The 27,161-nt window shown below is 40.6% G+C and overlaps 1 protein-coding gene and 1 non-coding gene across 8 annotated transcripts; both read right to left on the bottom strand.

The window, feature by feature from the left end:
* Positions 1–215: 215 nt before the first annotated feature.
* On the bottom strand, positions 216–27,087 carry VNN1 (vanin 1). Of its 7 annotated transcripts, none has more exons than XM_085009929.1 (8): positions 26,529–27,087; positions 23,463–23,693; positions 21,582–21,712; positions 10,129–10,321; positions 9,161–9,452; positions 7,650–8,008; positions 4,135–4,305; positions 216–2,265 (listed from the first exon to the last, which is right to left on the bottom strand). In XM_085009929.1, exons 2-8 carry the CDS (start codon positions 23,673–23,675, stop codon positions 2,083–2,085), a joined length of 1,542 nt encoding a protein of 513 aa, XP_084866055.1. In that variant the 5' UTR covers positions 23,676–23,693; positions 26,529–27,087; the 3' UTR covers positions 216–2,082.
* Positions 14,875–14,978, bottom strand: LOC146406007 (U6 spliceosomal RNA). The gene has a single exon (XR_014832503.1). It is a non-coding gene; the product is annotated as a U6 spliceosomal RNA (small nuclear RNA).
* Positions 27,088–27,161: the final 74 nt, after the last annotated feature.

Here is a 27,161-nt window from a genome sequence, read left to right as displayed (position 1 = left end):
TAAAACACTAGTCCACCAGAACTTCTAGACAGATTTTTACCAAAATATATTTGAACATTGGTCTTTCTTGGAAATGGGTTGCTTTTATCAAATGAGCATCACAAATATTTTATGCAGAGGAAATAAAAATTACAGAGCAAAAAGCACATCAAAACTATCATTAAAAAACATATGCATCAAAGAAATCCAGAGTAAAAAATAATCAGAGCTAGATATGGATTTAGGAAATACCATATTTATTTATTTATTTAGTCTTTTTTTTTTTTTTTTTTTTTTTTTTTTAGGGCTGATCTGTGGCATATGGAAGTTCCCAGGCTAGGAGTCAAATCAGAGCTGCAGCGGCTGGTCTACACCACAGCCAGAGCAATGCCAGATCTGAGCTGCGTCTGCAACCTACACCACAACTCACTGCCACTCTGGATCCTTAATCCATGGAGCAGGGCCAGGGATCGAACCCATGCCTTCATGGATACTAGTTGAGCTTGTTACTGCTGAGCCACAATGGGAACTCTGAAAATACCATTTTAAAAAAGGTAAATTCACTGATGCCATGTTTAATTTTAAGAAAAAACATTCTAAGACAAGCTAATAAATTTTAAAATATCAGATAGTATATTAAGATAAGCAGTTCTTACTTGATCTCCAGGAAAAATTTGAAAATAAAAACTTATAAAATTTCTTTCAGAAATTTTAGAACATATTAAATGCAATAAAAGCCCATATGATGTGGTATCTTAAAATGATTAGATACTAATCATGTTTATAAAAGTTATATTTGGATATTAGCCTATGAGGCATATTTGGTCATAAGTTAATTAAAGTAACCTTTTGTGATATTAATATAATATAAAGCAATTAAAATATTTTATTTCTCCTTGGGTGGGAGAATTACAACAAAGCCACTCAAAGAAAATTTGCCCATTGATTTGTATTAAAGGTTTTCAATACTATAACTGATTGTTATGTAATACTTTGGAGCAAGAGTCAGCAACCTTTCCTGGGAAGGCAGTGAATATTTTCAGGTTCTTTGGCCATGAAGTCACAATCAGAACTAGTCAATTCCATAATTGTAGTGTGAAAACAACCATCAACAATACCAAACAAATGAACGTGGCTGTGTTCAATAAACATAAGGTATGGAGACTGAACTTTGAATTTCAAATAATTTTCATGTGTCACAGAGCATTAATCTTTATTTTCTTTTTCTTTCCTTCTTTTTGTTGGGGGAGGGGTGGGTCACAGCATATAGTGGCTTGATGTGGGATCTCAGTTCCAGACCAAGGATTGAACCCGGGCTACAGTGGTAAAAGCTGAGTCCTAAGCACTAGACCACAAGGGAACTCCTTGACTTTCTTTTTCAAAACATTTATAAACATAAAAACCTTTCTTAGTTCACAAGCGATATGAAACTGATGAACAGATCAGATTTGATAAACGTCTATTTTAGAGTCACCCTATTAATTTGCTTACAGGCTAAGAGAGGCAAAGTCCTGAATAGTCAGTAAATCATCCCTAAAAAGCACATGAAAAATGTTAAGGCCCTGGAGCAGATTCCCAGATGTAAGCCAGCTGCCTTCTGGGATACGTTAGTGCTAGACTACAAGCCACACCAACTAGCTGAGGGTGACTTCATTGATTTTTCTAATTGAGATATACAGCGTGGTCGAACCATTGGAAAATGCAGGCACTCTGAACAATCAGAGATGTTATAATTTTAGCAACAAATACATCACAATCGTATTATTTTAGTCATATAACATTGTAATAGCTAACACACAGGGCTTCCCATGAGCCTGGAACTTGTTTAAGCACTTGAAATGTATTCATTTAATTCTCACCCAAAAATCCTCCCAGTGGATATAACTGTTGTTCTCATTTTACAGATTTTATCTTTCAAAATTTTGTCACGATGTGTTTGGCTTATATGGTCATGTGTGTGTCTAAACAAGAGAAGAATGTATTAGTAATTCGTTGAAATGACAGACCACAACCACTTATGATCAAGATCCCAGACCCCTTCTTCTTTTCATATCCATCATTTTTTAAAGGATCCGAAGTGAAAGAGAGAAAAGTATAAATATTCTACCAACTTAATGAGTACATAATAGTTATTATAACTCCGAGCATGACTCTCAGTCCTTGTGCCACGAGGTCTGCTGAAGCACCTGATGCACTATCCCTCTCATATAACCTCCCAAACAGAGTGACAGTCAAGACAGGTCCAGACGGTGGCTTCAGGCTGAACAAGCGTCCATCACTTGACACCTAATTAAAACACAGGGAAGAGGACTGGGAATGACTTTCAGTTATACAACCCCACACCACACGCTTAAAATTCCATACGATTGGATGAAGACACAATTTAAAATAATAGCTAGATTCTGTTCTGTCTGAAATATTTGAAATGGCACAGAGTACAAGAAAATAAATGGAGACACTCATTCATTCCCGTTATGACTCAGCGGAAACGAACCTGACAAGCATCCATGAGGACACAGATTCGATCCTTGGCCTCACTCAGTGGTTAAGGATCCAGTGTTGCCATGAGCTGTGGTATGGGTTGCCGAGGCGGCTCGGATCCCAAGGTGCTGTGGATGTGTTTTAGGCCAGCGGCTACAGCTCTGATTAGACCCCTAGCCTGAGCCTCCATATGCCACTGGTGCGGCCCTAAAAAGACAAAAAAAAAAAAAAAAAAAAAGAAATAGAAAAAGAGAAAGAAAAGAAAAAAAATGGACCTATGGAATTGGTGCTGACTCATTTATTGAAATTCTTGCAATCAATTTCCTATCATTTACTTACCTGAGAAAATATCCCATGAGTTAATGAACATAAAACTGGGAATTTGAGAATATATAAGAGAGAAATCTTGTTCTCTCAGTCAAGACAAAGACCCCTCCAAGTGGTCAGGAGGGGACTAAGTGGGGTGAGGTTTGAGCTGAGGCTCTATCATCCCTGACACTCATTCATTACAGCACCTCAACCTGTGCATTGTCCCCAACTCTCACAGCAACGATTTCCACCAGCAAAGGGGAGCGAGAAGGGAACCTGCAGGAAAAGTCAGCAGGAGAAAGTGACCCGGCAGAGCATTGTGCAGTAACAAATGATTTCTTGCATATTAAAAAAAAAAAAAAAGTGTTTTGGAGTTCCTGCTGTCATGCAGGGGTATAAAAATCCAATTGCAGCAGCTCAGGTCACTGCAGAGGTGCAGGTTCAATCCCATCCCACCCGGTGCAGTGGGTTAAAGGATCAGGGCCTGCGGCAGCTCCAGTGTAGGTCGCAGCTGTGGCCCAGATTCAATCCCTGGCGCAGGGAACTTCCATATGCTGTGAGTATGGCCATAAAATTTTTTTAAAAAGAGAAGAAAGAAAAAAGAGAAAAAGTTTTGCTTTCTTTTTTCTTTTCTCTTCTTTCTTTCTTTTTTTTTTTTTTAGGGCCACACCTGCAGTATCATGGAGGATCCCAGGCTAGGGGTCGAATCAGGGCTACAGCTGCCAGCTTATGCCACAGCCACAGCAATGCCAGATTCAAGCTGTGTCTGCAACCTACACCACAGCTCATGGCAATGCCGGATCCTCAACCTACTGAGCAAGACCAGGGATCGAGCCTGAGTCTTCATGGATCCTAGTCACATTTGTTAACCACTGAGCCATGACAGGAACTGGTAGGTTTGCTGTCTTGCCAATTCAGCCACTGTCAGAGTCTCCTTCAGATTTTCCTTCTTTCCTTTTCTCCTGTGGCCACGCTGGGCCTTTATTCACACCATAAAGAATTCCGTTTACCTTCCCTGGACACTCCCTCCCCAGTAAAACAAAAAAACTTTGGTGACCCTGGTTCTGAAACTCCTCTTGGGTCATCTTTCCACGTGACAGACCTCAAAGGGCCCAGCCCCCTCCCTGTAGTCTCCACAATCAGATATATTTCTTTATTCTCAGCGACACACTTATTATTACCAAAGGGATCTCCAGACAAGAGAGTCTGCTTGCTCAGGGTCTTTGTTGATCCCTCAGGACAATTTTACTCTTTCCACACGAAGATTTTCACGATATTTGTAAGCACTCGGGCAGATTTTCTGCTCAAAAGTTGCTTCCTCTTACATAAAATGAGTCGGCAATATTAAGCAAAGAATAATCGTACCTGAAATTCTCCAGGTGCAAGCTGTATGTCACTCAGCAACACCTCAGGGAACACATACTGGGTTCCAAAAGTGCCACTGAGGGAGAACATTTCAAACCTGGTGGAAGCAGTTTCCACCGAGTCACCACAGGAGTGTAAGTCCATTGTTTTACACTTCAACAAAGTACAAATCTAGGAACATGAAAGGAAAACAGTGAGTCTTAGGAAAGCGAGTTGAAACACTCTCTTGACCTAGAAAAAAAGGCTTATACCCCTTTGTTTATAATGTTTGTTATACTATTACTTCCTCATGAGTTTAGTCTGGTTCTTTGCTGAATACTATTGCAACCAGTGATAAAAATAAAGGACTTCAGACCCTAGCGCCTCCTGCAGTTCCCTGTAAACTGATTAAACCATGTAAAGAAACAATCAGATCCTTGGTCCATAGCCAGGAACAATTATACCCTCATTATTCTCAAGTTAGCAATGCTTTTAATAATCAAGAGTGTGCAATTATTTTCAAAAAGGTTTAACTTAGATACCTGTTTGATTTCCACTTCCTTACCGTCCATGAGTATTCTTTTTAAGTTCCCCTTTATTTCTCAATTGTATTTGCAAGTTCCTATTCTTCTGTTTATTTCCTGCCCACACAGGAGCTTCAAAAGCTTCCATCTTTAGCCCACTGTTCACTGTTTATTAGTCAGCTTTTGCAATTCATACTTTATTCTGCTGATTCTCAAAAAAATATTTCTAAATCTAGTATTTCCCTTAAGTGTCAGACCCATATATGCAACAGCCTATTGGATGGCTCCAGCCAAATATCCCCAAAGTACTTGAAAACCAGCACATTCAGGAGTTCCCGTCATGGCTCAGTGGTTAATGAATCCAACTAGGAACCATGAGGTTGCAGGTTCGATCTCTGGCCTTGCTCAGTGGGTTAAGGATCCTGCATTGCCATGAACTGTGGTGTAGGTTGCAGACGCGGCTCAGATCCTGCGTTGCTGTGGCTCTGGCGTAGGCTGGTGGCTACAGCTCCAATTCGACCCTTAGCCTGGGAACCTCCATATGCTGCGGGAGTGGCCCAAGAAATGGCAAAAAAAAAAAGACAAAAAAAACCCCCAGCACATTCAAAGCTTAACTGAGCATTTCCCTTACTGCCCCTCAGTTTGCTCCTCTTCTTGAATCCTGATCTGTCAAAGCATCACATTCACCCAGACACTCTTGCCTAACCACTCTGCCTTCCTATTCCATGTCAAATTAGTTACTAAGTTTAGTTTTCTAAATATTTCTTGACTCCATACCCTGCTTTCCTTCCTACTAACATAATCTTGATCCGGATCCTAATAGGACCGTTTTAATCTATAGTCATTTTTGCCTCTGGTTCCATTACCCACAGTGCAACCAAAATATCTACTCAGAAATGGATGTGATCACGCCATTCCCTCACTGAACACCTTCCAACAGAAAACCACCCCTGATGGAATAAAGTCTGAATCTTAGGAATGACAGGTAAGATAGAGTCCTGCCTCTATGTGTATCTTCTGTTCATCCTTGTTTCTTACACTAAGCATTAGTGACGTGCAACTGCCTGCTTTTCCCCGCATACCCTGTTTTTTGACATATCCACACCCTTGCTCACGTTCTTCACTCCACCCAGAATTCCCTCCTACTTTTTCACCTGAATAAAATGGTATAAGCTCATCTATCACCTCCTCAGAAACTTCCCTAGATCCCCAAATTAGGCTAAGTGCAGCTCTCTAGTATTCCTACAGTGAAAGGTGCCTTCTTTGTTCTATCCCATGCCAACCTGTAAGGAAGTTATGTTCGTATGTCTTTCTCCCTTTCTAAATTCCTCAAGAGGAGGGTCCACACTTATTCATCTTCCTCTCATTAGCATCGAACATACACCTGGTATATATTCGGTCATCAATGTTTGCCAACAGGAGCAAAGCACTGATGGAGAGTGCGTATCATATAGCAAACAAAATGTTACACAGTGGGTCTAGTTCCAGCACTCAGAAGGCTTTCAGTCTCAAACAAGCACGTACATAATTGGACATGATATGTCTTTGGTAAAGCTAAGCATAGGCTGTCTGGGTGTATATAAAAGAGGTACCTAAGCCAGCTGGGGAGTGGGAGCATCAGGGAAGCCTTCTTGGTGAAGTAATATCTACTGGGCACTATGAGTGATGAGTAGCTGGAGGCCATCAGAGATTTTAAAAGCAAAAACTTGTGTAAATATCCAAAGGTTCTACTGATGCTGACACATGGGAGATGGGAAATGTCTCAGTATGACAGGGGGCCCAGGGCACATATGGGTAGAAATGAGACAAGATGATAGAGAGTAGGAAAGGGCACATATTAAGACTTCATATTGGAGTTCCCATTGTGGCGCAACAGAAACAAATCCAACTAGGAACCATGAGGTTGCTGGTTTGATCCCTGGCCTCGCTCAGTGGTTAAGGATCCGGCGTTGCTGTGAGCTGTGGTGTAGATCACAGAAGCGGCTCGGATCCCGAGTTGCTGTGGCATAGGCTGGCAGCTGTAGCTCTGATTTGAACCCTAGCCTGGGAACCTCCATATGTCTCGGGTGTGGCCCTAAAAAGCAAACAAAAACAAAAACAAAAACAAAAACCAAACAGACTTCATAAAATGAGTTTAAACCTGAAACTAACACAATGTCCTAAATCAACTCTACTTCAATGTTTTTGAGTGAATTTAAAACAAAATTCCAAATAATTTGAAATAAGAAAAAATAAAAGACTTCACAGGTCTTTTATGTTAAGGAATCTGATTTGCCAATGAGAAAACAGTGAAGAATTTTAAGCAAGAGAGAGAAATAATCAGAAATGGCTTTCCTTGATTTTTGTAATCATAGTGTAGAGAATAGATTGGATGGAGCTGCAACAGGAAGCCCTATTGGGAGGGCACAGCAATCACCCAGGTGAAATAGAATGGAAACCAGATCAAGAAAAAGAAGAACAGAAAGAGAGGAACATGGAAGCTTCTTGTTTTTAGTGGCTCCATCTCAACAGGCTAGAATAGCTCCTTTATGTCAAGTGTTGTCAGATATATAAATTTCTGCAGTTATCCTACTGTCCATCTCAGAGGTCCACTGTATATGTCTCCAGGACATACTTAGTGTGAAATTGTCTATAAAACAAAGTAGGCATTAGTGACCATGAAAGGGAAATGGCTTAATATGTTCAGGCAAGAAGTATTAGAGATTAAATGCTAATTAAACTTATCTGTAATTTGATTAATATACCATTTTAAGCACTGATACTACAAATAAATGGTCTATCTTTTTCCCAACAGTTTTAAATGGGACTGACATCTAAGATTGTAATTTTAGCAAATAAAAATTCAGAATCCTCAACTAAATTTGAAATTCAAATAAACCACAAAAATTTTAGTATACACATATCCCCTAAAGTGGGACAGACTTATAATAAAAACAGTTCATTGTTTATCTCAATGAAATTCAAATTTAACTGGGTGTTCTATAATTCTGCTGCCACCAAAACAATCATTACCTGTAAATAATAGCTCCCTTCCACAGTATGTAGTCCATCGAATGCCCCTAGTGCATAAACTTCGTCTTCTCTCATCTCAAGCATCCTGTAACTTAGCTGACAGCAGAGATCTTTCTGACAAACTGTGTAATTTCCTGCAACTCCTTTGAGCTCCGAGAAGGTGAACTCGTCAAAAAAGACAATGCTTTTAAATTCCTGGTTTCCCACTAAGGGGGCTGGTAAACCACTGGCATAAGAAGTCCAATTCACTGCTGGGCGGTGTGGGTGGGAGTCCAATTGTGAGAGGAGGAGTTTTCCCTCCTTTGTCTTCATATCGTAATGAAATGCTCTTGGAGAATCAGGTGCATAGATGCCACTTCCTGGAAGTGAAAAGTTGGAGATGACATTTAAAATAGCAAAGTAACCAAGGATTGCATTGTTGTCATTCTAAGATCATATTAACATTTACTTCCTCTAAGCTCTATATTTCATTAGTTTCAGTAACATGTTGAACCTCTTCAGTAATATAAAGACAGACAGGTGAGATAAAATCCAATAGAGGATGACACGAAGAAGCCAAGAAGAGAGCGTTTCACACTAGAAGTGGTGAATTTTTTTGTTTTCTTTTTGCTTTTTAGGGCTGCACTCTCGGCATGAGGAGGTTGCCAGGCTAGGTGTCTAATTGGAGCTGCAGCTGCCAGCCTACGCCATAGCCACAGCCACGGCAGGATCCAAGCCACATCTGTGATCTGCATCACAGCTCATGGCAACTCCAGACCCAAGAAGTGGTGAATTTGGAGAAAAAGAAGAGTGTGCATTCAAGCTGAATAAAACTAAATACATTTATGAAACAATTTAGGTTGAGATTTATTCTCTAGCATGTCACCAGCTAGATATGCAAGCATTAAGAGCTGGAAAACATTGTATTAAGGAGTAAATGTTAGGGAGTTCCTGTCGTGGCGAAGTGGTTAACGAATCCGACTAGAAACCATGAGGTTGCGGGTTCGGTCCCTGCCCTTGCTCAGTGGGTTAACGATCCGGCGTTGCCGTGAGCTGTGGTGTAGGTTGCAGATGCAGCTCGGACCCTGCGTTGCTGTGGCTCTGGCGTAGGCCAGTGGCTACAGCTCCGATTCGACCCCTAGCCTGGGAACCTCCATATGCTGTAGGAGCAGCCCAAAGAAATAGCAAAAAAAAAAAAAAAAAAAAAAAAAGACCAAAAAAAAAAAGTAAATGTTAGCTAGAAATGATTTTTTTTCCCCTTTTTGATCCCATCAAGACTGTAAATCTTTTTTTTTTTTTTTCCTTAATGGCCACACCCGAAACATCTGGAAGTTCCCAGGCCAGAAATAAACCTGAGCTGCAGCTGCAAACTACATTATAGCTGCAGCAATGCCTGATCCTTTAACCCACTGCATAGGGCCAGGGATCGAACCCGTACCTCCTCAGCAGCCCAAGCCACTGTACTCAGATTCTTAACCCACTGCACTGTAGCGGGCACTCCAAGCCTGTAAATCCTAAAAATTACACATTACCTGTCATTTTTCTTAAGGGGAAATGTATATTGGCTGCAAGGAAGTTGACTCTCATGCCCATAGCCCAAGCTGAGTGGAATTCAATAGCTGTCAAATGTGGCAAAACATTCATCCAAGCTGTCGGGAAGAGTATGGTGTCCACCTGGAAATCTTTCACCAGAGTCACAGCAGGATCATGGAAGAGAATATCAAAGCACGTGAAAATGCCAAATCTTCCAAAGGTGGTGTCGAAAGTCACGATCTCGGGTTCCTTGGGTGCATCGAATTGATCTTCACCCAAGAAAAGATTTTGCTGCAAGAAACAGAAGACGATGGGGGAAAATTTCTTTTAAGACATTGACCTGAATGTCACTGTATCTTAAAAAGTACAAACTCACATTACACAGTGCCAGTTTCTTCTAGAACCACTGTCTCCACAGGGGAAGCGTGTTAGAGAATCAGAGACTATTATGCTGATAGGAAATTTTGGTTCAATATCCACATTTGATGAATACGTACAGGGGAATCCTTATTTATTAAAACCTTCTGGAATATTAAACACATAAGAGTGAAAGAGATAACTTCTATTGGTCAAGAACACTCTATTTTCTGCAACCAAAGAATTTTCTTTGCTCCTTTCCCTTTACAAACAAGGCTCTCTGGTAGAGGCTTTCATTCCAGACTTGACGTTTTGCCAGAGCATGTAATTAAGTCCAAAAGGCAACATTTTATTTTAATGCAAGTAGCTCCTAAGGATTCTTACAGACTCTTAAAGATACACTTTGTGTTCTCAAATGTAAAGGAAACTTCTGTTTTTTTAGGACATATCTTTAGGACCTCACCACACCGAAGAATCACTACGTTCTATGCTTCCTTTCTATTCTGCATTTAAAATATGCTTATAGATACCAACACAGGGGATTTTCCCTTTTTGTCCATTTTATTTTATTAGGCATTCAGTAACTGAATTATTTGCAAATGGATTCTACCTTATGATAGCGTGCCACCAGTCTGCCCTCAGAATCAAACACCACATCAGTGTTGTACTGGTAACGGCCGTCATGAGGACAGTCGGGGTCACTGGCATTGCATGGCTTCTTGTCCCCAATATTTGCCACAATGTAGATGGAGTTGTCCCTGGCCAGGCAGCTGAGTCTTTTTTGTACTGGAGTGTGGCCAAATCTGGTATGTGTTCATTTGGAAGAGGTAAAAAACAAAAAACAAACAAACAAACAAAAAAAAACCAAGCTTAGCTTTTAATAAAATTCAGAAAGATACTTCCTAAACTTAGGTGATATACCCAAAAATAAATTCTAAATAGCATAGGTAGGGAGTTCCCGTTGTGGCTCAGCAGGTTACAAACCCGACTAGTATCCATGAGCCATGATCCCTGGCCTCGCTCAGTGGACCAAGGATCCGGCGTTGCTGTGAGCTGTAGTATAGTCGCAGGTGTGGCTTGGATCTGGCATTGCTGGGGCTGTGGTGTAGGTCGGCGGCTGCAGCTCTGATTGGACGCCTAGCCTGGGAGTTTCCATATGCTGTGGGTGCAGTTCTAAAAAGCAAAAAATAAACAAAAACAAATAAATAAATGGCATAGGTAGAAGGGAAGGATTTAAACAAGAAGAGACTTTAAAGGAAGTACATGCTTGTGGGAATTTGGTTGTAGAGAAATATTCAAGGATGAGTCCAGGTCATGTATTTTTTTCATAGCATTTATCATCTATAATCATATATTGATTTATGTGCTCATTTATAACGTATGTCACGTCTCATAGATAGAATGGGGCAAAGATACATATGTCCTGTTCACTGAACCTGTGCCTGAAAGAGAAGAGGCTTAAAAATATTTTGTAGGAGTTCCCATCATGGCTCAGTGGTTAACGAATCCAACTAGTAACCGTGAGGTTGTAGGTTCGATCCCTGGCCTCGCTCAGTGGATTACGGATCCGGCATTGCCGTGAGCTGTGGTGTAGATCTCAGACACAGCTCAGATTCCGTGATGCTGTGGCTCTAGCCGTAGGCCAGTGGCTACAGCTCCGATTAGACTCCTAGCCTGGGAACCTCCATATGCCACAGGTGCAGCCCTAAAAAGACAAAAGACAAAAAAAAAAAAAAAAAATTGTATGAAAGAAAAAAATAGAGTGATTCTGGAGAGATAACAGAGTAGGAAGCAACAGGAATCCATCTCTCTACCTAGATAAAACTTGCACTGCCAGAATCCAGCTGATATAACTTTTTTGGAAATCTGGAGTCTATTCACAGACATTAAACTTCCAGGGGGAATGCTTGGACAGTAAACTGCAGTTAATTTCTTAGCAGGAGCTACCCATGCTCCAGCACCTCCTCCAGCAACCCACCCTATTGCAGGCAATCATGCAGGCATTCCTGGAGCAACTTGCAGGCAGTTTATAGAAGCAGCATGTGCAACAAGGACCCTGTATTCTAAGTATCAAGGATCTGGTTCTGATCACTGATAACAGCTTCTGCTTATGGTGGTACAGATAGAAGCAGACAGCTAATATGCCCACTCACATTATTGCAAGTACTTCCTCCTCTGGCTAAAATGACTTCTAGGTAATTTAAATCTACTGTCATAGCAACTTTCGAATATACAATACAGTATTATTAACTATCGTCACCATACTGTACGTTAGACTTTCAGAACTTATATCTCTTATAACTGTAAGTTTGTACCCTTTGAGCAACATTACCTCATTTCCCTTATCCCCAGGCCCTGGAAACCTTTGTTCCCTCTGTCTCTGAGTTCATTATTTTTAAATTCTATGTATAAGTGAGATGATACATCTTTTGTCTTTCTCTGTCTGACTTATTTCACTTGATATAATGTCCTCAAGTTCTATCTATGTTGCTGCAGATGGTAAGATTTGTTTCTTTTTAATGGCTGAATAATATTCCATTGAATACACCACATTATTTTTTAGCCATTCATGCATTAGTGGATACTTAGGCTGTTTCCATGTCTAAGATTTTGTAAGTAATACTGCAATGAAGGGGGGATGCAGATATATTTTCACAATAGTGATTTCACTTCCTTTGAAAATATACACAGAAGTGTAATTGCTGCAGTGCCCATTGTGGCTCAGTGGTTAATGAACCCAACTAGTATCCATGAAGACTTGGGTTTAATCGCAGGCCTTACTCAGTGGGTTAAGGATCCAGCATTGCTGTGAGCTGTGGTGTAGGTCGCAGATGCAGCTCAGATCTGGCATTGCTGTGGCTGTGATGTAGGCTGGTGGCTACAGCTCTGATTAGACCCCTAGCCTGAGAAACTCCATATGCCATGGGTTCAGCCCTAAAAAAAAAAGAAGTATAATAGCTGAATCATATAGTAGTTATATACATATTTTTCATTTTTTAAGAAAACTCCAAACTATTTTCCATAGTGACTGCACCAGTTTATGTTCCAGAAATAGTGTGAAAATGTCCCATGTTCTTTTTCCCATATTCTCTTCAGCATTTGTTACCTCTCATCATTTTGATATTCACCATTCTAAAGGTATGAGGTGATACCTCAATGTGGTTTTGATTTGCATTTCCCCAATAATTAGCAATGTTGAGCACCTTCTCATGTACTTGTTAGTCATTTGCATGTCTTCTTTGGAAAAATATCTATTCAGATGCTTTACCCATAGCTTAAGGATTTTTTCCTTTTTCCTTTTTTTTTTTTTTTTTGCTATCAATTGAATATGAGCTCCTTTATATGTTGATTAATATCTCCTTACCAAACATGTGATTTGCAAATATTTTCTCCCATTGCCTTTTCATTTTGTTAATAAACCATTATGCAGGAACCTTGTTAGCTTGTGTAGTTTTACTCATTTGGCGCTTATGCTTTTGGTGCCATAGCCAAAAAGTCTTTGCCAAGACCAATGTTGAGGAGCTTTTTCCCCATATTTTCTTCTGGGAGTTTTTGGGTCTTATGTTTGTCTTTGATCTATTTCAAGTTAATTTTTGTGATGGTGTGAGATAAAGGTAAAATTTTATTTCTTTTGCATGTGAATGTCTAGTTTTCTCAGCACCACTTCTTGAAGAGACTTCCTCTTTCCATCGAGTATTCGTGGCTCCCTTGTCAAATATTAGGTGCCCATGTGTGCATGGTTTATTTATGGACTCATTTCTGTTGCACTGGTTTTCAATCCATTTTTATGCCAGTACCACACCATTTTAATTCCTATAGCTTTGTAATATAATTTGAAATCAGAAAGTATGCTATCTCCAGATTGGTTCTTTCTTGAGGCTGCTATTAGGATCTTTAGTGGTTCCACAGAAATTTTAGGATTGTTCTTCCATTTCTGTGAAAAATTTAATTGAAATTTTGATAGAGATTGCATTAAGTCTACAGATGACTTTGGGAGCACCCACTCTGGCACAATGGGATTGGTGGTGTCTTTGCAGTGCTGGGATGCAGGTTCGATCCCTAGCTTGACACAGTGGGTTCAGGATCCCATGTTGCCACAGCTGTGGCATAGATCTCAACTGTGGCCAAAAAAGAAAAAAAATACAGGAGACTTTGTATAGTATGGACATTTTAACAATATTAACTAGTACAGTTCATGAACAGGGTATAGCTTTCCATTTATTTGTGTTTTCTTCAATTTCTTTCCTTAGTGTCTTATAATTTTGGTGTATAAATAAATCTTTCATTTTCTTGGTTATATTTATTCCCAAGTATTTTATTATTTTCGATGCTTATAAACAGGATTGGTTTCTTTATTCATTTTCAAATAGTTCATTGTTAGTGTACATAAAGGCAACTGTTTTCTGTATTTTGATTTTGTATGCTACACCTTTACTGAATTTATTAGTTCTAACAGTTTTTTAATGGAGTCTTCTTTACACAAGATCATACCATCAGCAAACAGACAGTTTTTCTTTTTTCCTTTCTAATTTAAATACCTTTAATTTCTTTTCCTTGCCCAATTGCTCTGGCTAAGACTTTTAGTATTATGTTGAATCAGAGTGGTGATAGTGGGTACACTTGTCTTGTTCCTGATCTTAGAGGGAAATATTTAACAGTGTTAGCTGAGGGCTTGTCATATATGTCTATTATGTTGAAGTGTGTTCCTCCCATATTCAGTTTGTTGAGTTTTTTCATGAAAGGATGTTGAATTTTGTCAAATGACTTTATCTACTGTGGTTATCATATGATTTTATTTTTCATTTTATTAATGTGGTGAGTAAGATTCTTTGATTGCATATATTGAACCATAATTGCATCCCAGGGATAAATTCCATTTTATCATAGTCTGTGATCCTTTTAACAAACAATTGAATTTGATTTCCTGGTAATTTGTAAAAAAAAAAAAACAAACAAAAAAATTGCAACCTTATTTATTGGGATATTAGCCTGTAGTTTTCTTTCAGGATAATGCTGACTTGATAAAATGAATCCATTTCAATTTTTTTTTTTTAATTTGAGATGGATTGGCATTAATTCCTCTTTAAAAGTTTAGTAGAATTTACCTGTGAACCATCTGATATGGGCTTTTCTTTGTTGGGAGGTGTTTGATTATCAATTTAATCTCCTTACTTGTTATTGGTCTGTTCCAATTTTCGATTTTCCTGTGATTCAGTCTTGGTAGATTATCTGACTCTAGGATTTTATCCATCTCTTCTAAGTTGTCTAATCTGTTGGCATACAGTTGTTCATAGTAGTCTTTTATAATCCTTTGTATTTCTGTAGTATCACTTATAATGTCCCCTCTTTCATTTCTAAAAATATGGAATGCTTTAGGAATTTGCATGTCATCCTTGCACAGAGGCCATACTAATCTTCTGTATATTATTCCAATTTTAGTATATGTGTTGCACAAAAGAAATTATCATGTAACTGGTATAGAGTTTGAGATTTGCTAGATGAAAAGAGTTCTGGAGATGGATGATGGTGATTGTTACACAACAATAAATATGCTTAATACCACTGACTGTACACTTAAGGATGGCTAAGGTGATAAATTTTATGTTATGTGTAATTACCACAATTCTTTTAATGGAAAAAGAGGCTTGGAGACAACAAAAGGGAAATCTCATTTAGGTAACTAGTTAATCTCTCTGGAGCAGAGGCATCTTACTTAAAAGATGCATTTGGGGGAGCTCCCATCGTGGCGCAGTGGTTAACGAATCCGACTGGGAACCATGAGGTTGTGGGTTCGGTCCCTGCCCTTGCTCAGTGGGTTAAGGATCCGGCGTTGCCGTGAGCTGTGGTGTAGGTTGCAGACGCGGCTTGGATCCTGAGTTACTGTGGCTCTGGCGTAGGCCGGTGGCTACAGCTCCGATTCGACCCCTAGCCTGGGAACCTCCATATGCTGTGGGAGAGGCCCAAAGAAATAGCAAAAAGACAAAAAAAAAAAAAAAAAAAAGCCTTTGGGGGTCAAAGGAGATACAGTTCTACACAAGAGGCTAAGAAACCTCTTCCAAATTTAACGTAAGAGGAGTACATTAAAGGTTTTGAGGACAGAAGTAACATAGTCTGAATTTTCTTTAATATTAATAGGGCATTGGAGTGCAAAATGTACGAAAATGTGAGAGATTAAATATAGGGGAATCATTGCAATAGTTCAGATTAGAAGCCATAATGGTTGGGCTAGGGCACTGGTGGCCAGTGTAGAAAGATGGAAATACTGAAATTTTTGTTAATGATTGATTTCTTTATTCTTTATCTTGTTACCAGTAGTTGTCCCAGTGAAACAATTAAAATTCAATTTTGAAAAGTGGGACCTCGGAATATATAACATGTACATTCTCTATTGGCACAACCCTGAAATAATAACTGATTAATAGGGGTTCCTGTCGTGGCTCAGTGGTTAACGAACCTAACTGGCATACATGAGGACGCGGGTTCGATCCCTGGCCTCGTTTAGTGGGTTAAGGCTCCAGCGTTGCCGTGAGCTGTTGTGTAGGTCACAGACATGGCCCGGATCTGATGTTGCTATGGCTCTGGTGTAGGCTGGTGGCTACAGCTCCGATTGGACCCCTAGCCTGGGAACCTGCATATGTCGCCGATGCGGCCCTAAAAAGACAAAAAATACACACATATATATATCGATTAGTAGAGGGTTATTGAAGAATATCTGGAATGACTTTAATAATTGTTGAAAGAATGAAAATTTGGTGCCATCTGCTGGCAATATAAGCAAAACCATAGCAATCCACCACACAACATATCCTTGAAAAGAACAAGGATGCAAAACCACCTCTAAAAATATATATTTTCTAAAGCATTTACATAAAAAAGTGACCATTTGATAGTCCCCCCTTGTTTACTTCAATTAATATCTAAAAGTCACAAGTATAAACACAACTCAATGAACCACTCGAAATGTATTTTACCCCATGTCTTTTTAAGTCCCCCGAAGTCATAGAAAATAGGTACATGTAATCTAGCGTTTTGGATTTCTAAAACAGTCCCAACTACATATTTTCCTCCTGTCTGTATTAATCTTAAAAGTGCAGCATATATTCTGACATATTTCCATTGAAACTACATTTCTCAGACTGGTTGTAATACCCAGAAAAGTTCCAAAATTCTTTGTTAGACCACATGTTCTGACTTGGAGTTTAAAAATGCATTTTGCTTCTGTGAGCCTGAAATCTGCTTCTCACATACTCCATAATATTTGCCAAGCCCTTAATGTATGCAAATCTCTGTCCTAGGGCTACTGGGAACAGAAAATGGAGATGAAATGGAAGAATTAAAATGTATTTCCTAAGACTGCTTTCAGAGTGTTCAATCCCCAGATATAATAAGTACTGTCGATTATTGAAGACATTTACTCACTTTAAAAAAGTGCACATTGGAGTTCCTGTTGTAGCACAGTGGTTAACAAATCCGACTAGAAACCATAAGGTTGCAGGTTCGATCCCTGGCCTTGCTCAGTGGGTTAAAGATCCGGCGTTGCTGTGAGCTGTGGTGTAGGTCGCAGAAGCGGCTCAGATCCCAAGTTTCTGCGGCCCTGGTGTAGGCCGGTGGCTACAGCTCCGATTGGACCCCTAGCCTGGGAACCTCCATATGCTGCAGGAGTGGCCCAAGAAATGGCAAAAAAAAAAAGACAAAAATAAAATAAAAATAAAAAAGTGTACATGAAATACTCAACAAATATTTGTTGGGTTCTTACACTACACAAAGCACTATGCTAGATAAGGGCATCTGGGGAAAGGGCATTCTAGGCAGAGCTGTCCAAGTGAACAGTGTGGGAGATTCAGTATAAAACGTGGCTGGTGCACTTCGAAATCTTCTAGTCTTACTGGAGGAAAAGTGTATGCGTACAAAACCCTGAAACAACAGTATGACTAATATGCAATCAAATATCAACATGCTTTTTCATCCAAGTTAGCTAGTTAGGCAAGTTTTTTGTTGTTGTTGTTGTTTTTTTTGTGGGTTTTTTGTCTTTTGTTTTTTTAGGGCCGCATCCGTGGCACATGGAAGTTCCCAGGCTGGGAATCCAATTGGAGCCATTGCCACCGGCCCACCCACTGCCACAGCAACGCCAGATCTGAGCTGTGTCTGCGACCTACACCACAGCTCACAGCAACGCCGGATCCTTAACCCACTGAGCAAGGCCAGGGATTGAACCCTAAACCTCATGGTTCCCAGTCAGATTTGTTTCTGCTGCACCACGATGGGAGCTCCAGCAAGTTTTTTTTTGACTGATTGACTAATGATTGACTCTTTAATCAGGCCACATCACCTTGATCATAGGTGCAACTGTATTAAAGCTTGGACAAGGACTCCCATATACACACATAATGGAGTACCCAGTATGTAGGAAACAGTCAATAAAAAAAAAAGTCTCTCAGGAAATCTACAAGGTTTCTTCTGGGAGGCAATGAAACTTTCTAAGCCAAATTGTTCCTCTCAGCCTCTGGGATCTCTCAGAACTGTCCCGTATGCCCAGTGGTAATTATCAGCCCACTGCCACGATGCCTTGTAACAGCTATTTCCTCCACTTTATTCAGGTAGCTTCTACTTTGTTTTTGTATGTAAACTGTCTTGTTTTTTAATTATATAAGATATTAACAAGAAACCTCAAATCTTCCCAGAAGCATGTGAAGTATAACTGCTAAATAAATATGATTATAAAGAGAAATAATAAGGGTCTGTTCCCATAACACCCAGGCTCAGTGGTGTTGGCAGGCTCCCCAAAAGAGCGGTGACTTTGAGAAAAGAAAGGAATCAGCTTTGGATCTTTCAAGCAAACTCATCAAGATGTGATATCTGATTGTATGTGAGGGATAAAGGAGCAGGACTTTTCTTTTTGTTGTTGTTTTTTTGTTTTTTTTAGAGCCACCCCCAGGGCACATGGACATTCCCAGGCTAGGGGGTCTAGTCAGAACTGTAGCCGCTGGCCTACGCCAAAGCCACAGTAACTCAGGATCCAAGCCTCGTCTTTGACCTACACCACAGCTCATGGCAATGCTGGATCCTTAACCCAGTGATGGAGGCCAGGGATCAAATCCGCAACCTCATGGTTCCTAGTTGGATTCATTAACCACTGGGCCATGATGGGAACTCCAGGAGCAGGACTTTTCTCTTTCATACATATGTGTGTGTATATATATATACATATATATAAATATATATATTTTGCTTTTTTAGGGCTGCAGGTGTGACATGTTAGTTCCCAGGCTATGTACATGTAGAATCGGAGGTACAGCTGCCAGCCTATGCCACAGTCACAGCAATGTGAGATCCGAGCTGTATCTGTGACTATACCACAGCTCACGGCAACACCAGATCCTTAACCCACTGACTGAGGCCAGGGATGGAACCTGTGTCCTCATGGATACTAGTTGGGTTCATTACCACTCGGCCACGACAGGAACTCCTATATATTTTTAATGGCCACTCCCGTGGCATATGGAAGTTCCTAGACCAGGGATTGAATCTGAGCCACAGCTGTGACCACACCTCCACAGCAGCCTAAGCTGCTGCAGTTGGATTTTTTTTTTTTTTTTTTTTTTTAGGGCTGCACCTGTAGCATACGGAAGTTCCTAGACTAGGGGTTGAATCAGAGCTGCAGCTGCCGGCCACAGCCACATCAATGAGGGATCTGAGCCTCGTCTGTGACCTTCACCACAGCTCAAGGCAACACCAGATCCTTACCCCACTGAGCGGGGCCAGGGATCAAACCCACACATCCTCGTGGATATTTGTCGATTTTGTAACCCGCTGAGCCACAATGGGAACTCCTGCTGGCGGTTCTTAACCAACTGTGCCATTGTGAGAACACCTCTATCTCTTACATTCAGTCTTTTATATCTTAGATTCCACCTTTCAGCAAAGCCTGTCAGAGCTACCTTCAGACTTTATTTGGAATCTGGTCATCTCTCAATACCCAGACTACTACCATCTTCATCCAAACACTTATCTCTCTGCCTAGATTACTGCAATAGCTTTTTAACTCACCCTGTTTCTTTACTACCTACTTTCGGGAATCGATTCTCTGTGAGGCTGCTGGAGTAATCCTTATAAAACTGAAGTCAGAGCACGTCACTTCTTTGCTCAAAACTCTCCAAAGGCTACTTTCTCACTCAAGTACCAAAGTCCTTGTCATGGCCCCTTATGCAATCCTTGCCATGGCCCACTTATGCAAGTCTTACGCAATCAGCATCCTCCTGCCTGTTTGCCTTCCTGCCTCTGTCTCCTACCTTTCTACCTCCTCCCCGCCCCACCCCACATCATTTCCACACTAACCTTATTGCTGTTCCTAATATGCCAGACTTGTGCTCTGACTATAGGGTCTTGGGATTTAGAATTCCTTTGGCCTGGAATATTCTTTCCTCAGATATCTGTATGACCTACTCCCTCACTTTCTTTATGTCTCAAAGCCCTTGAATGACCTAAAGGTTTAAGTCCAATGCTTTACATTATATTCACCTTTCCTGCTTTTTCTCCATAACATTTATCTCTATCACATACCACATAGGCAGGTAAGTGAATGATAACTAAATAGAGAGATGCCATTTTTTTTTTTTAATTTGGCTATCTTCACTAGAATATAACCTCCAGGAGGACAGAGGTGTTTAGTTTTGTGTCTACCCCATAGCCCAGAACTGTGCCTGGACAGAAGAGGTATTAAAAATTGGTCAACTAAGTGAATACAAGGTATGGAGATACCATTAGTTGATGGAAGAATGGAAGAAAGGCTACCAGACTTCTTGAAGTGGAACAGATGAATCACCCTGATGGGGATTTTCAGAAGGCCCCGGGAAGTTGGTTCTAGAGGAAGGTCATTCAGAAACAAAGCCACTTCATCATGGAAGTGATAATAGGGTGCTTGCCCTTTAGACTGAAGCTCTGGCTTGGGATGTGGTTAAATAAGAAATAATGACAATACAATGAAATATAAAGTAGATGATAAAGATGCAATATACTGAACTTTGTTAAAACCAAGGTGTCTCTACAAGCAAATATAGTTGTTAGTTTACATGGTTTTGAGAGCAGTTCCAAATGAGTAATTCCAACAATTTTAGCAATAGAGCATTTGGCAAGTGAGTTAACTGACACAGTTCCCTTGAATGTATAAGGTATGTATTGTTTTGCTTATATTGAAAGTAATAGTGCTACTTTTTTTTTTTTTTTTTGTCTTTTTCTAGGGCCGCACCTGCAGCATATGGAGGTTCCCAGGCTAGCGGTCTCATTGGAGCTGTAGCTGCTGGCCTATGCCAGCAGCCACAGCAATACGAGATCCGAGCCTCATCTGCGACCCACACCACAGCTCATGGCAACGCCAGATCCTTAACCCACTGAGCAAGGCCAGGGACCGAATCCACAACCTCATTGTTCCTAGTCGGATTTGTTAACCACTGAGCCACAGCAGGAACTCCGGATTCCATAAAAGTAATAGTGCTACTTTTTATCAGACTTCATATTTCTTATCCCAGGTTTGATTTAAACCACTTGACGTTGTTCTGCTATCTCGCCTCAATTATCACTTTAAGCTTTGAGAATTTCATACACATGAATCTCACCCATATCTTATTGATGTGAAAGAAAAACTTCAGTCCTAAACTGACACTTGACTGTTTTACTATTCTCTCGCACAGTTTTAAAAGTACAGACCACCTAGGGAAACAATTTTGTTCACTGGTAAGGAGTCAGAAGAGTAGAGTTTGGGTAAGATCCTTCTTCCAACCAACCACTGTGACCCTGACCAGGCCATGCTATCATCTCTCCAGATTCACTCCCTCAATGGAAATTCACATTGAATTTGATGAATTCTTTGTTACCTTATAGCACTGATGGCTATGATTTCATAATTCATAGTCACTTTCCTAATAAACATTATCTGTAGGAGATAAAAATAATAAAACTATCTTGAAACTTAGAGGTGAGAGTGGATCTTATTCAGTGATCATCTACCAAGTTTTCCCAGAAAAAGTAAGTTCATGTTCATGAGCAAATTTTCACATGTTTCTTTACCTGTTGGGATTGGTACAAGGGATCCAGTTCACGTGAGGCTCTGGGATGTCCTCTAAGTATGAGTAAATAGATTCCCTGCTGAAGAAAAAGCCGTAAACACCATCTTCTGGAGTCACAATAATATGTGCACCCTGTTAAAAATAAAGCTAAATCAAAAGACTTTTCAAAGACGCCAACAATCAAAGAGAAAGCTGGTGGAAGGATGTGAATGGTTGAGACATAAACATGCAGGAGTGTTTTTTTTTTTTTTTTTCCTTTTGCTTTCTATTTTTGTAATTTATTTTCTTTCCCCAACCACTTTCATTTTCAAATTCCACAGGCATCCTTTCTATGCAACGTTTTCATTCTTTGGTAGGCATTAATATTTTTTCAGGCTACACACAGGCTTGCCTCCCACCTCGGCTGTTAACTATAAACCTAGCTCTTCACAAATAAACCCCCTCCCTGACCTTTGGTCAAACTGTTGTGCCCGAGTGTGTCAGGACTGATTTATAACTCACACCTTCACTCCAGCCTTCCCTGCCTCATATCTGGAAAGTATGATTCCTGCTTCTCAGAAGGGGGCTCAGACAGTTACCTGAAGGGTGCCAGGCCCAGAGGTACAACCTGAGCTCACCTGGGTGCCTTTGGTTGGAGAATCACCCTGAAAGCTGCTGTGTAGCCTTCGAGAAAATACTTGGACTAAAGATGAAAAAGAATCTCAGAATTCTTTTTTTATTCTTTCCTTTTCTTTTTTGGCCTCCAGGGGCATATGAAGTTCCCATGCCTGAGATTAGATCCGAGCTGCAGTTGCAACCTATGCTTCAGCTGCCTCAAGAGGGGATCCCTAACCCACTGTGCCTGTGTCCCAGTGCTGCAGAGATGCTGTTGATACCACAGAGCCACAGCAGGAACTCCAGCATCTCAGAATTCTATTTTTTTTTTTTTTCTGCTTTTTGCTTTTTAGGGCCACACCAGAGGCATACAGAAGTTCTCAGGCTAGGGGTCGAATTGGAGTCACAGCTGCCAGTCTGCACCACAACCACAGCAATACAGGATCCAAGCTGCCATCTGCAGCCTACACCACAGCTCACAGCAATGCCAGATCCTGAACCTACTGGGTGAGGCCAGGGATCAAACCCATGTCCTCATGGATACTAGTCAGATTCATTTCCACTGCACCACAACGGGAACTCCAGAATCTCAGGCTTCTCAACAGCCTTTTATTTCTTTGTATGTAGAAGAATGTATGTTGATAGATGTATGTTCTGTGCACATATCCACGACTCTCATCAGACTTCCTATTATCCTCATCTTTACCTGATCTACAAATAGCTTATTTAAACCGTATTCATTCAAATCACACACTTAATGCCTCTTTCAGCTCAAGGACTTACCACGTATTAAGGGATATACTTCTGTCTCGTAATTAGAATAAAGTGTGAAGTATATAGTACATAGTGTTCATCTGCGACTTAAGTTTCATTGCTTTGGTGTTACCTATTCAGTAACCAAACCTACAAACTCTCAAGATAAAAAAAAAAAAAATACACTGAGGCTACTAATACTCGAAGAATATAACTGGTCCCTGATCCATTTATCCTCCACCCTCCATCTGTAGCAGAAAAGAGCAACAAAATTGTTGAATTTACAGCCAGTTCCTCAAAGATCTGTTGCCACTTAATCATCACCATACCGTCCTTTTCTAAATGTTTTGCTCTCACTATTAGGGATGCATGATAATGTTCTGGCTCTAAGAACTGGGAAGGTAACTGTAAAGTAAGGTCTCGGCTCCCCTGACACATATGTCATTCAAAAGTTGAACCGACCGCGACAGTGATTCGGTCTCATCAGACCCCACCCTCTCTCTACCTAGAAGCCAGCACACTCAAGAAATTGTACCTGCTTTGCTGCTGACATGATTGCGCCCTCCAAAAGATCCAGATTGCGGTTCATTAACATCAAAGCCTCTTCATGGGATACTGGTGTGAGGGGGGCATCAGGCAATATCACTGCATGTTCATAAACAGCGGCGATAAAGGTATCCAGGGAGCTGGCTTTTAAGACACACAAAAACAGAATCGCCACATAAGCCAGCAACGGAGATGTGATCATGCTGAAGTCCAACAGTTGCTGAAAAACAAAGAGAACAAGCCCTGATATTTATAGAGTGAAAACGTAATAAATCACGTGGTTCCTAGAACTTAGTACTTTAAAAATAAAGGACAAAAGCTCACTTGAAGAAAGCTGGATGAAAACTAACAAGGAGCTACTGCACAGCACAAGGACCTATACTCAATATCTTGTAAAAATCTATAAGGGAAAAGGAGTTCCTGCTGTGGCTCAGGGGAAACAAATCTGACTGGTGTCCATGAGGACAGGACGCAGGTTCAATCCCTGGCCTCGCTTAATGGGTTAAGGATCTGGCATTACCATGAGCTGTGGTGTAGGTCGCAGATGCAGCTTGAATCTAGCATCGCCGTGGCTATGGCATAGGCCAGCAGCTGTAGCTCCGATTGGACCCCTAGCCTGGGAACTTCCATATGCTGTGGCTGCAGTCCTAAAAAGATAAAAAAAACAAAACAAAACAAAAAAAAAAAAACAACAAAAAAAAAACTATAAGGGAAAAGACTTTGAAAAAGAATATATATGTGTGTGTTTGTGTGTGTATCTGAGTCACTTTGCTGTACACCTGAAACAAACACAACATTGCAAATCAACTACACTTCAATTTTTTTTAAAAAAAGAAAGTCTCATGGTTTTACATCATAGACATGTGTATGTAAACAGATATTATGTAACAAATGAACTTCCCTTTTTTGCAGGGGTCCGTAAGGATCAAATATGAAAATGCATGTATGACCATTTGCTAAGGTTGTCCTAAAAAAGTACAACACACTGGGTGGCTTAAACAACAGAAATGTACTGTCTTGCAATTCTGGAAGCTAGAAATTCAGAAGAGGAGTCAGCAGTGTTGCTTTTTCCTAAGGGCTGTTTGGGAAAGACCTGTTCATGCCTCTGCATTTGGCTGTCTTCTCCCTGTGTGCACATCTGGGTCCAAACTTCCTTTATTTTTAAGGACACCAGACAATGGGTTTAGTTCCCACCTGACTCTGTTCTGACCTCATCTGAACTAATTATATCTGAAATGATCTTATCTCCAAATAAGTTCTGAGGTACAGGTGGTTAGGACTTGAAAACATATGACTTTCTAGAATTTATACATTTTAGAACTTCAACCCATGGCAAAGTATGTAATTTGAAGAATAAATAACTTTTCAATTTTGAAATGATTATTTCTATCCTCAGGTGACTCTTTGAGCTTCATACTTTGTTCACTTTAGTTTCCTCAAAATGAGGAAGCCAGGACAAGGGGGAATATAAAAGGGTTACTAGTTGTCTATTCCTATGTAAAAAATCACCCTCCAAAAGTAGCGGCTTCCAATAGCCAGTATAGATTATCTAACATTTTCTGTGGGTCAGGAATCCAGGGGAAGCTTAGCTGGGTGCCTCCAGCCCAGGGTCCCTTGCTCAAAACAGGACTGGGGCTGGAGTTCCACTTGTGGCTCAGTGGTAATGAACCCAAATAGTGTCCATGAGGACTTGGTTTTGATCTCTGGCCAGAATGTGTGGCCAGAATTTCTGTCCATGAGTGTGACTGTTTAAAAAAAAAAAAATAATGAGAGGGAGAACAAGAGGGAAAGAGAAGAGAGGGAAATAATAAAAAATAGAGGAAGAGCTCACAGATTATGGCCTGGAATAAAGAGGTAAATTTCATTTTATTTGTGAATTAAGTACTACATGTTTTCAGACTTAGAGAATTGGTGTTTATGATCATTCGTTTGGAGATTTCGCTTAGGATGGTATCTTTACAGCTCCATTTGTAAATGAGTATGTCTGATTTTTTTTTTTTTCTTTTTTGGGTCACACTCTCAGCATATGAAAATTCCCAGGCTAGGGGTCGAATTGGAGCTGTAGCTGCTGGCCTACAACACAGCCACAGCAATGCCAGATATGAGCAGCATCTGCAACCTCCGCCATAGCTCACGGCAACACTGGATGGTTAACCCACTGAGCGAGGTCAGGGATCGAACCCGAATCTTCATGGACCCTAGAGGGGTTTGTTAACCACTGAGCCACGAAGGGAGATCCAAATTTTTTTTTTTTTTTTTACTTCAGTATTATAGCAAATTTATTCTGTGGCTGCCAAAGTAACCAAGAGACCATGTTTGTACAGTCTTCCTACATCCAGCCTCCTCTGCTAACTGACCCCCTTCAGGCTTTCCAGTCCCAGGCAAATGGGGATACACACACCTCGCAAGGATGCTGACCTGAAACACGCTACCAGCTATTTTTCCAGCAAAGGTGGGCTTACTTGGCATCAGCAGAGAATTGCCATTCAGGAGCTGCAACCACGGTGAGCCTCGACAAGGCAAGGGAAGGAGAATGCTTTTATAGAGAGGAAAAGGCAGGGTGGGGCAGCTAAACAAAAAGCCCAAGGCTTTTCACTGTCTGAGTCCTCGGCAGGAAGAAGGAAGGTGGTCTTCCCCCTTGTTTGGCTCCGTTATTGTCATGGGGCACGAGATCTCCCCCTTCTGGTCTCCCACAACTCTATTTAATTAAGGTTTCTATTTACTAATCTTGTACAAGGAGATGCCATCGTGACATAACAACAAATGACGTTCTGAAATAAAAGTTAAAACTGGAATGGGTCACTAAGAGACAAAGTGAATTACTTCTTTGATTTTAGTAGAATAAAAAGATTAAATAAGAAGCTCCTATGGTGTTCCCATTCTGATGTAACCTGAGGCTCTAGTCATTGCTCAGACTTCTTTTCAGCCAAGAAGTCATTGCTCCTTTCTCAACAAGAAAGAAACTGAACAAATGAAAAGCAGTAACTTTTTAGATATATCAGAGAACTGAAGTCACAGGATGAGTCACTGTGGCCAGTTAGAGAGACAGGCTTACCTGCAGTAGAAGTCTCCTGTTGGAGCAAGTCTCCTGATACGATCACTCCAATTTGTCTTGGACAAATTGCTGGAGGTTCAGTGTGGAAGGCTTGAGAGGTAAAAACTGGACAGGCTTGAGAGATAAAAACAGTATTGCAGGGTGCCGGCGGGGGTGGGGGGTGCGGTATTTCAGGAGACCAGCCAAGATCTCTGAAAAACCAATAAAGGAATAAAACACCTTTTTCTTTGTACAGAAGAGGAAAAATACATCTACTTTGAAATAAGTTCAGGGCATTCTTTTCTCTCTCTCTCTCTTTTTTTTTTAGGGCCACACCCACGGCATGGGGAAGTTCCCAGGTTAGTGGTCCAATCGCTGCAGTCTACACCACAGCCACAGCAATGCCAAATCCAAGCTGCATCTGCAGTCTACACCACAGCTCAGGGCAAAGCCAGATGCTTAACCCACTGAGAGGGGCCAGGGATCGAACCCACATCCTCATGGATACTAGTCGGGTTTATTACCACTGAGACACAATGGGAATTCCTGAATTCTTTTCTCTTAACCAAAGCCTGCCTTCGGTGAAAACAATTTACTAGAGCCTAACCTTCCTAGGAGACAGGAAAAAAAAAAAAAAAAAAAAATCCCATCTTT

The sequence above is a fragment of the Sus scrofa genome, chromosome 1, assembly GCF_054392235.1.
Source record: "Sus scrofa isolate SSC_HxYL_T2T_F1_AM1 chromosome 1, Sscrofa_HxYL_maternal_Yorkshire_Landrace_v2.0, whole genome shotgun sequence".
In the NCBI taxonomy this organism is placed as follows: domain Eukaryota; kingdom Metazoa; phylum Chordata; class Mammalia; order Artiodactyla; family Suidae; genus Sus; species Sus scrofa.
The sequence above is the reverse complement of the archived record's forward strand: the minus strand, read 5'-3'. Positions and strand labels throughout refer to the sequence as shown.

Coding starts and splice junctions, on each gene's coding strand:
- VNN1 (XM_085009910.1), bottom strand. CDS start 25,942: ATGCCAAGTAAGCCCACCTTTGCTGGAAAAATAGCTGGTAGCGTGTTT. Junction 23,694..25,891: donor TAGCTGGTAGCGTGTTTCAG/GTCAGCATCCTT, acceptor TTTGTTTTTCAG/CAACTGTTGGACTTCAGCAT. Junction 10,322..21,581: donor CCTTGTACCAATCCCAACAG/GTAAAGAAACAT, acceptor AACACATACCAG/ATTTGGCCACACTCCAGTAC.